General features: G+C 37.9%; 1 protein-coding gene across 1 annotated transcript; it reads right to left on the reverse strand.

Annotated features, from left to right (window-relative positions):
- Positions 1 to 262: 262 nt before the first annotated feature.
- Positions 263 to 11,065, reverse strand: LOC107749443 (RNA-binding protein 12-like). Its single transcript, XM_016564601.1, has 3 exons — positions 10,924 to 11,065; positions 7,708 to 7,791; positions 263 to 3,787 (listed from the first exon to the last, which is right to left on the reverse strand). Exon 3 carries the CDS (start codon positions 3,763 to 3,765, stop codon positions 1,141 to 1,143), a length of 2,625 nt encoding a protein of 874 aa, XP_016420087.1. The 5' UTR covers positions 3,766 to 3,787; positions 7,708 to 7,791; positions 10,924 to 11,065; the 3' UTR covers positions 263 to 1,140.
- Between the last annotated feature and the right edge of the window lie 342 nt (positions 11,066 to 11,407).

Raw genomic sequence — 11,407 nt, forward strand, 5'->3', positions numbered from 1 at the left:
TAATTTTAAATGATGCATTGTGGGAAAAGGTCAAGGCTACAACAGTCAAAAGGCAGTCAAAAGCAACAAGCAATAGATTAGAGCTAGAGTCCCATCTCTACAATAACATCTGATGAAAAAATATTTAAAATATAATTAGTTTAATATGGGAAACAAGGAAGCCACTGCAAAACATTTTATTGTTAATATCTGAACTGGAGAAAACCCCCCCCCAAAAAAACAGGAGGACAGGAGAAAACAGAATACCTTTAAGTGTCATCATTTCAGGAATGGCATTTTATTGACAATAGTTCAGCTGGAAAGTATTTACAAGAGAAAAAGCGCTGGAACGTCAAAAACTAATAAACATAACAATTGATCCATTTCAGCAACACTTAAAAAAAGCCAAATATCCACAAAAAAAAAAAAAGGAAGCTATCATCAAACACCACAGCAACAAGAGAAGAGAAACTAAGCAAAGAGAGTAAAATGCTTTCATATACAAATTACAATGCTGCATTTGCTTCACATCCCCGCTTAGCATTTACAGAATTGGTCTGACATCAGGCTTTTTAAAGCAATTCAATGTGACGGCAACAGATAATGATAAAGACATAGACATTTGCATTTTATTGACATAGAAAAACTTGCGGCAGAGAGCAAACATTGCAACTGAAGTGTAGGCATGAATTTAACACACAATGCAGAGCAGCACGGTTTTTACCTCAGAAGAAAATGTGTAGATGCAGCATGGATCAAATACAGCTGTTTAAAACTTGAGCAGAGATACAAAACAATGAGGAATTCTGGGAGTGAAACGTACTTGCCAACTAACCTCCATCGCAGATATTAGGCTCTATTGAACATACCACTATAAAGATGGCCCTTTTTCAGATCTGCAGATGTGAACTAACACATTATTGGCCTGAAGTCTTAAACAATGCTGTTTAGAGGAATTTAAAATAAACAGTCTTTCCTCAATTATGTCATGCTTCATTAAACTACAATCTTGGATAAATAATGTGTACAGAAAAAAAAAATCTAATACTTGTCAGTTTCTTCTGTACATAAAAACAGCCACATAAGGGTTTTTTTTGTTTTTGTTTTTTTCAGAAAACCGTGTCAAAAGTTAAGACACTTGCAATGACAAAGATGTTGCTTTCATCCCAAAGTGATCTTAACTTTTCTTGCCCCAATGGGCCTATCATTCAGGTCCATAACAGCAGCCATTGCTTCATCATGGGAGTCAAAAGCAACCATCGCTTCCCCAGTGGGCAAACCTTTCTCATTGAATTGCAAGCATACAGAACCAGGCAACACTTGATAGCCATAGAAGAAATCAATGATCTCGTCAACAGTCACAGTAAAGGGCATGTTTTGAATTTTGACAATGGTGGGCCGCGTATTACCTGGACCACTGCTGGATGGTCCTCTTAAACTCTCAGAAGCTGGCCGCTGAACTTGGCTACCTCCACGATTTTGGCTAATTGCTTTATGAGAAGATCCATTATCAAACGGTGGCATGCCCCTTAAGGGCTCTAACACACCAGCAAAGCTGGAAGGTGCACTGATGCCGTCAGGTCTGAAACCAGGGTGCTCTAAAACAGGACCGGACAGAGGTCCCCCAACCATTGGCGGGTGAACGCTAAGAGAGACGTCACCCAAAGCAGCGCCAAGTGGCGGTAAAGGTGGTGGACCTGCCAGTCCATTACCTGGGGCAATGAATGGGTTGACAAAAGGGGGACCGTTGCCAAGGGTCCCTACAGCATTTCTCAGAAAACTGAACTCATTGCCTGTCATTCCTGGAAAAGCATGAGGTGCTTGGGGAACTTGGACCTGGGGCTGAGTGTGTACATGGGTATGAGCATGAGCATGGGAATTTCCTTGGGATTTCTGGCCTCTTTTTGCCTGGGGAGGAGGATTTCTCTCAACTTCTTTCATCTGCTCGAATGTAACCAAATGAACGAAAGCATCCCTGCCATTCAATTTCTGCCTATGTAGTCTCTCTGCTTTAAGTGCGTCCTCATCAGACTTAAACTGCACAATAGCCTGGCCAAGACCATTACCATTTGCGTCAACTAACACCTTAAGGCTTTCCTCAAACAACTGAATGCCATCAAGAAACAGACGGACATCCTTTTTTGTCACGTTATAGGGAATATTGGTTATGTGAGCACAATTCTTGGCACTCTTTCCTCCTTCACCCGAGCTATTCTTCTGATTGCCTTGGGAACCCTGCATTCGTTTGCGAATGGCATCTATCTTTTCATACATATTTTTCTTTGTGATTGGATGCACCTGTATGAACCGACTACCCATGTACTGCATATGGCATCCGAGAGCAGCTTTGTAGTGCGTTTCATTCCTAAACTCCACAAATCCCTCACCAGTTGCCCTGCCATTGGGTCCATATGCAATGTAAATGCTATCTTCAACAATGTCAAGATTTTTGAAAAACTCAAAAATCTGCTTGTTTTCTGCTTCATATGGGAGTCCTTTCAGATATACACAGAATTCTAGTTTGTGGGGTGATCGAGACCTGGCTCGCTCACGGCCAGAGGGTGGTGGCGAATTGGTGTTTCTGCGATGATGACGGCTGTGTTCGGCGTCACTACATACTTTAAAGTGTCCTGCGCTCTCTCTCCACTGCCGCTCTGTAGCTGGAGAAACCTCAACATATCTTTGGCCTATCATTCCTGCGTTTCTTTTCAGAGCCTCAAAAGAATCTTGGGGTGAGAAGAACTTAACCAATGCCCTGCCGTTGTTTCTACCCAGGTTGTCTTTGAGCAAACGAACAGACTCAAGCCCAAGTCCCTGGAAAAAATCTCTAACTTCACTTTCAGTGACTGAAAAAGGAAGGCCGTGTAGATGAATGTAAAACTCATCTGGGTTTGCCACTGATGATTTCATGTGAGACTGGAGATTCAGGGGGTTTAGATGGTTTAAGGGATTCAGGAACATTTGATTGGGATTTCCGAGAGACAGTGGACCAGAGGCTAAACCACCAGTGACAGGGCCAACAGGGGGAGGGACACCGGGGTTAAATGGTGGAAGCCCCGGCAGGTGCGGCATGTGTGCAATAGGTGGGACCGGAGACACTGATGTTAGCAGATTAACAGCTGGTATTGGAGGCAATGTGGATACTGGTGGCAATGTGGATACTGGCATGGGGGGCATGGGTGGTAGAGATGGCATGGTGGGCAAGGGAGGTATTGGGGGAGGTACAGAGTTCAACGACGACATTGCCGTGGTCATTGTGGATCCCAAACTAAGACTTGGGCTGCTGAAATTATTAAAGTTTGGGGGCATGTTGCCCATTGTAGTGGTCGAAAAGGTAGGGACAGTCTTGTTGCTTACAGGCTCATGTGTTGACGCTGCTGTGGTGGCTGTAGTTGAAGTTGTGTTACTAAAACCTTGTGCTGTGGTTGGCAAGTTGCCTCTTCCACTTCCACCAGTACTAACCGGTGGACCTGGCCTACTGCCATTTCCCGTGGCAACCTCTGCACTGCCAGTTTCAAAGCGCCTACGGCTGAGCTCGATCATATTTTGCATTTCGGTTTTGCTACTCAGCAACAGAGAAACCTTGGAACCTTTGATCGACCCCCCTGTGCGCATCATTCCAAGCCTTGCATCTTCATCTGTGGCGAACACGATAAAAGCCTCACCGTGTTCACCCCCTACAATATGCACACCACCATCTGGTATGGTCAATCCAGAGAAGAAATGGCGTATGTCCATAGTCCCAGCCACAATGGGGAGACCTTGCAAACGGATGACCACAGCCATGCTGAGGTGCAACAACAAACACCTGTAGATGAAAGAAGGCAACGACTGTCAGGCTATGGTAAAAGGCAAAAAGATAACAGAAAACCAGTATAAAACTACAAGAAGACAATTAACAGCAAGACCAAAGATTATGAAAGAAAACACATTATAGCAAAATAAAAAGCGCTTGAATTTTAACACTGCAAATCCAGTAAGAATCACAAATTCTTAGCTTATCACATTGTTTAGAGGTTTTTTTAAGTTGTAGCCAAAGCACAATATCGTACTTCATTTTATTTTATAACATGCAACAGCAGTTTAGTATGAAATCAAATCAGAACAAAATATGACTAATGAACTGAGCTGAACAAAAATGATAAAGCAACGGCAATTTTCAAAGTTGTATTTAAAAGCATTTTTAAACACTTAATCTTGAAACACTACATACTACATAAAACACTGTTAAACATGCCAATTTCCTGAGTTTAACTGACAACTCAACTTACAATCTTCAAATGTAACAGAAGGTCGAGACCACTAATAATACCGTTTGTTTTTTTTAATTAAGCAAATATGGTGTAGCCCATTGGTTCAATTCTTGTCCTGGAGACTGAATTGTCCTGCACCTTTTTATATTATCCGACATATTCAGTTCAGTTCATGACGATCTCTCCTAATGAGCTGATAATCTGGTATTTTCAATAAAATATACATACATGCAAAATATGCAGTGCTGTGGGTCCCCAGGACCAGGATTGAAAACCACTGGTGTAGCCTATTCTACAGTGTCTCTGGCTTAATGATTAACTGAACATAGGTTTCCCAAACCTTTTGAACTAGGGTTGTAACGGTATTAGATTTTCACGGTATGATAATCGTCTCAGAAAATATCACGGTTTCACGGTATATATTAAACAATAATTCTTATCAGTAACAATGACTCTTAAAAAACAAGAACAAGTTATTGGAGTAAACAAACTTGAAACCATTTTAATGAAAGTATTGAAATCTCCCTTCTGAAAAAATAAATTTCATTAAAAAAACAATTAAAAAATAAAGCTGTACACCTTATGTATATCTATACCACACTTTAACATTTTAATTGTTTTAAAATGTTATCAAATGAAAATTTACAACTTTTATTTTTGGCAAAGTGCTGCACAACAGAGGTGTATACTAAGTTAAAACATGGACAAACATGATATTCCTTAATGTTTAAATAAATTATTTTATTATAAAGAATATTATTATTGTTGTTTTGGAGTAAACAAACTTGAAACCATTTTAATGAAAGTATTGAAATCTCCCTTCTGAAAAAATAAATTTCATTAAAAAAACAATTAAAAAATAAAGCTGTATATATAATAAATGACTGTATATCTATACCACACTTTAACATTTTAATTGTTTTAAAATGTTATCAAATGAAAATTTACAACTTTTATTTTTGGCAAAGTGCTGCACAACAGAGGTGTATACTAAGTTAAAACATGGACAAACATGATATTCCTTAATGTTTAAATAAATGATTTTATTATAAAGAATATTATTATTGTTGTTATAACTTTGAAGAACACTGTACAATGCTAATATATTTCTGTCATAATTTCAAGTTAAATCAAACTTTTATTTTGACGGGTTGTAGCGGACCTGTGTATTTGACAAAGTTTTTTCTCAAATGTTAAAAGGAAATGTTTATTGAATTTTTCTCTCAGAGCAGCTCTGGTGATGTTCATATTTATGTATAGACGCTGAAAACACCATTTATGTATGCGTTCTTCAGTGTGTAGTAGATAAAACGGCGCCACTCAAGAGACATGCAGAAACAAGCAGATTATTCATATAGCAATCTCTTTGCGCTTTAATATTCAGACACAACGTTATCATATCTACTTTTGATTTATCCATCCATCAGATGTGGATCCATTAGCGTGTTTTACGTGACATCCTCATTAGCCTATACTGTAAATTCCATGTTCACGACTGCACCGGGATTCCCCCTGCATCACGGAAATCATACGACCTTAAAGGGGTCATATGATGCGATTTCATTTTTTCCTTTCTCTTTGGAGTGTTACAAGCTCTTGGTGCATAAAGAAGATCTGTAAAGTTGCAAAGACTAAAGTCTCAAATCCAAAGAGGTATTCTTTATAAAAGTTAAGAGTTAGCCACACCTACCTAAAATGGCTCGACACACCTTTATCTGCACGCTGGAATGGTGTCCACGAATATGAGCGAACATGTTGGATGTATTGCCTGCTTTTGCAGCCACTTTGCGTCCACATTGTGATAAACCCTCATACCGGTATATTGTTACAACCCTATTTTGAACCATGAATTTCCATGGCTTTTATAGTCACCTGTGCTTAATAGATATGCATTTTTTAAATCCTTAAAATTTTTTGAAAAAAATTAAAATGGAGACTGCACTCACCAAAAGCAATGTACAGCTTAGCTGACAAATTATTTAGGACCTGGGGCCTCATGTATAAAACTTTCCGTAGATTTCATCCTAAAAGTGTACGTATGCACAAAAGCTAGATTTGGCGTACGCACAATTTTTCAGATTTATAAAACCATGCGTACGCCAGAACCTGAGCAAAATTCCCTTTGTAATACCCAGTCAGCGGAAGATTGCGCATACGCAAATCTCCACCCCGTCTCCTCCCTGAAATAGCCATTTATGGATCTTACAACGCTTAGTTTTAATATGCATAACGCCATCTACATATCATTTCCATGCATATTTCCATCCACGTGACACCATGTTTAATGCAGTTAAGGGTAGCCTACAACACGTTAGGAAAATATGAGATACGGACTATAAATGCATTTTGAGACATCACTATTCTAATTTATGCAATTTGCCTAAAAGGTAAACATTTTAGAATGTTTATAGCCTATACTGTCATCAGACCAATGAATGGACTGTTTGATCAGCGAGCGCATCCTTATGTCTGTCGTTACCGTCTATGTTCCAAAGCCATCAGACGAATCAAGTTCACATCAATGATCATTATTCGTGCAAAAGTATTTTCTCAGAACACGAGTTTTGCTACTTAGAACACAATTTAAAGCGGAATTGTCATACGCCAAGCAATTCTCACTGTGATTAAAACATTAAATCGCATACCACAGAAAAATTGTTCGAAAGCAGCACATCCACTGCAAATATTTCTGTTTAAATTCATATACAAATGTTGTAATTTCTGGATAATAATTTCATGAAATTTCAGTGCTTAACTTCATTATTCAGAGTGTCATATTTAATCTAAATGTGTATGTCAAATGTAAAACAGACTTTAAAATCATTCTGTTTGCTTCCTTATTTCGCTCACTCCAGTAGAAAAGTGCGTACGCATGGTCTAGACTAGAGTGTCCGTACGGTGCGCACATATTTATGCCTAGTTTATTTTTTATAAATCCCGATATGTGCGTGGAAAATTGCGTATGCACATTTCCATGCCCATTTTGTGCGTACGCAACGTTTATACATCAGGCCCCAGAGCAGAGCCAGAAAAACTTGCATTGCATGACTTTAAGATTTTAATTTAAACTTTTCCAGACTTAGAAATCACAATTTCGAAATTCTACTTATATTTCCAGGTTTTCAATAACTGTGGGAACCCTAAATAGGCTTAAATAGCCTATGCTTTATAGCATTGTACTGTAGACGGCAACAACCTAAAAGAAAGTTTTGCAGCAATTTTCTTAATGTCCCCCAAAACTTTGATAGCATTGTAAAAAAAAAAAAAAAAGAGAGAAAGTAAATTGCATTGTAAATAGTCAACCATTCGCACAGAATGCATATTGCAATGACATATTTTAAGACAACAAAAACCATTAAGCCACATTTCTAGATTCTAAATGAATGCATTTTTCTTATTATTTTTTAGATAACTAAAAAAAGTAATTGACCAAATATCTCTAAGTTTAGTTGACCAAGATCCCTCTGATGCTTACCTGTATTAAAAGTGCTGCTTCGTTACAAGATGCACAGGATACCCAAGCCAATCCTGACGGCAATCATTTAAAATCAATTCTTGACTGTAATAAAAAGAATAAATGGAGGGAAATATATGTAAACAGCATTAGAACAAGCATACCCATGAGTGACTCCAAGAAAACCATTCAGTGCCAGCCATTTCCAGCCCATTTAGTATAACATATTCTTGTTCAGCAAAACTAAAAATTTAATCACCACTTGTGCACATCAGATGTTGGCCAGCTACTTCGCAAAAGCCATACACATAAGAATTGGACTTAAAACGCATGCATGTCATGTATTTCATAACCCCAGCAAACATTCATACTTAACAGCAACACATCAAAATACAGGAACATTTTTGAACATTTTCATATAAAAAGGGGGAAAAACAGATGTCAAAGCATATTAAGCTACAAAAACAGACAGTGACCTTCCATGGAGTGACAATAACATCTGATAATGTTGGTAAGTTGTGAGTAAAGTGTAAGAAACTCAATAAGAGTGCATCTCTAATAGCATCTAGCTTGTCTCAAACTAACTCATGCATTTCTGACCTCCAAATTGGTAACCTGCAAGTGCAAACATACAAAAAAAAGCCAATGTGACACTAAAAACAACAATACAACAGTAAATTTTTTGAAACCTTTCTTCAGTATCTCTCCAGAGAATGTGAAATTTACACTCGACTCAATCCATGATACAAAAGTACAAAAAGAGATAAACCAAGAGTAACCCATGAATTGAATAGTTTAATCCAAATCTTCTGAAGAGACATTTTCACTTGATATAATAAACGGATTTAATTTAGGCTTTTATTCACACAAACAATCATCAACTCTCATACATGGAGCCAAACAAATATGGTTAACAGAAGCTTAAATATGCTCGCTTGATGCATGAGAATAAACCTCACTGGATCTTGCGTTCATCATCATTTAAAACACGATGTTGTGGATTAAACCTCTCAATTTCTATGGATTACTTTTACAATCTCTTGATGAACTTTTTGATGTGCTAAAGTTTTGGTTGCATGGACTTTCAAAGGATGGCCAGATAAGGTTTCATTAAAAATACTTTAATTTGTTTTGAAGATAACAGAGTTTAATCTCTTTTGGTGAGAAAATGACCATTTTCATTTATGGGTGAACAGTTTAAATGGGAGTTAAGTATTTGATCACCTACCACCAGAAACCACAAAAACTAGGTTAGTTCTTACATAAAAGTGTATTCAGACTAAAATGTGATGATCTCCTACGTTCTGCCAGTTAAATAAAGAGTCTTAACAACCCAAAAGTGGAAATCAGGTCACATAATCAGCAACCATGTGAACATAAACCTGAATGCAGGTAAAACAGATAGTAACTAGGCATGGGCCGATTACCGGTTTCAAGGATTTAAAAATTTCACGGTTTCAAAACCGCTAATATTTTCCGTTATACCGTTCCTGCGGTATGCGCTGTTTTTCATGTCTCCTCAAAGACTGAAAGTGTAGGAATCCCTCGGGTTGAGTGCAGTGTAGAGAGTAACACGACCCTCCTCCTCCTGTTGGTGCGAGCGAGCGGTCAGTCACGTAACAATTTAATAATGCAATTGAAAACATAATTCCACTGATATGACAACTGAATACAATACAACATAAAAGGTTGATGCCGCAATTTCAATATCCATAAGGATTCATTATGGTGTGTTCACACCAGACGCGAAGCGAATATGCGCATCGCGTCGCTCGCTCTAGATTACTCGCGGGATGTTATTCGTGTCACTCGCGCGAATAAAAACAGCGCGATCAACCATGGTGGAGATGACTACAATCGCTGTTTTGTACCTGTTGTCAAAAAGTCCCAAATACAATGGAAAGCCAAACGCCGACGTGTCTGGGTTCACAGCACCATCCAGAGGAGGATGAATAACGTTAGGATCCTGTATTAATGTGTGTGTTACATTTTACTACTGTATATATACACTGATATTACTATTATATTTTTTTATTATCGATATCAGCATCTCTGTAGCCATGCTAATAAAATACAACTACTACTACAACTGATTTTAATTGTTTTCTATGCTCCAGACCTATATAATAACAGACAGCTGCAATAACGCTCTCTTCTATTGTCTGATTCAACTGGACGTGTCAAGAAACTCTTCGCTGATTGGCTTGCGCGAGAACGCGTTTCTTTTTCTTCTTTTTAGGAAACAAATCAAAGAAAAAATAAACAAATTCTACTGTTCCTAATATTCTTTATGTTGCTCAAAAACAAAATATATTGTGTTCAGCGGAAAATATTATAATTTTTTTTTACCCAGTCATTTAAAAATACATTTTAGAGCTGTAACGACAATACCGTGATATTTTTGCTTAAGGTTATCATACCGTCAAAATCTCATACCGGCCCATGCCTAGTAACAACTATTAATAACCAAATAATTAAAATAGGATCAAGGTTTAAGTCCGTTAATCGCACTTGAATAAAAATCTTAAGAGATTTCTTGCAGCAACACTTTTCACACGATTTCCACATAAACCAAACGCTCCAATGTCACCATATTTCAGATTTATGCCGAAGTGGCTACAAACTTAATACAACATCGAATACAAAATGAGCTTCATTCAGGGCACATTTCAAATTATGTGTCAAATAGAGCTTATTCGCTTTAGCAGGACCAACCAACCACTGAAATAAAAGAGAGAATCATAACAATAGAAACAGACAGGTGTGTCCAGCCGTTCGAGAAAAGCTTTGAAACATAGCACTCTTTGCTTTCTTGAATAAAAATCACCTAGTTAAATACGAGTTTAACAATAACATCCATGGCATGGCGTCATCGGCCATTCAAACCTCAAAACCAGCGAGATGACAAAATGGCGCCGTCTGTATTTACCAGCGCAAATGCGCTGATTCCGTCTACAGCAGAAACACAGCTCGCTGCTATTCTCTCAGTCTTTCAATTCAGTATAGCACTTCTCAGAAATAAGAAAACAACATAACCACTGCACGAGAAGGAAAAGATGCCTGGCTAGCTCCGCATTACCCATTTAAACCAAACTAAGTTATGTCGTGTGCTTGCAGCTCACAATCACCCTGCCCTCCATTAAACTTATAAAACAATTGCATTTTTGCAAATGTCGACAGTGTTGTGTATGGCTACATGAAATACATTGTGAATTGATGTACTTTGCATATTCTTACCGAATTTATTTGTCTTAACTGATCTTTTTAAAATAATAAAGACGAAGCGTTTCAACTGTACTCTTCCACCTCTTGTTCTTCAACGTCTGTTCGGTCGCGCTCAGTGTCGACACTGGAAAGAGAGCGACGGCGCATGCGCTGCTTCTTCTTGTTCAATGGCCACACACAATTAGGAGTATTACCGCCACCTACTGTATAGCTTACTCACTTATATGGCTGAGGAATCTGTATTATTATTATTATTATTATTATTATTATTATTATTATTATTATTATTATTATTATTATTATTATTATTATTATTATTATTATTATTATTATTTTTTTTCTTCGTCCTTTATCTGTTATTATTATTATCTTCCATCGACTTCCATCAGGGGAAGTCGTGGCCTAATGGTTAGAGAGTCGGACTCGTAACCCAAAGTTTGCGGGTTCGAGTCTCGTACCGGCAGGGATTGTAGGTGGGGGGAGTGAATGTACAGAG

The sequence above is a fragment of the Sinocyclocheilus rhinocerous genome, unplaced genomic scaffold (genome assembly GCF_001515625.1).
Source record: "Sinocyclocheilus rhinocerous isolate Xijiao unplaced genomic scaffold, SAMN03320098_v1.1 scaffold889, whole genome shotgun sequence".
Taxonomy (NCBI): Eukaryota; Metazoa; Chordata; class Actinopteri; order Cypriniformes; family Cyprinidae; genus Sinocyclocheilus; species Sinocyclocheilus rhinocerous.

Bases quoted from the DNA above. Each gene is read 5' to 3' on its own strand.
- LOC107749443 (XM_016564601.1), bottom strand. From the start codon at position 3,765: ATGGCTGTGGTCATCCGTTTGCAAGGTCTCCCCATTGTGGCTGGGACT.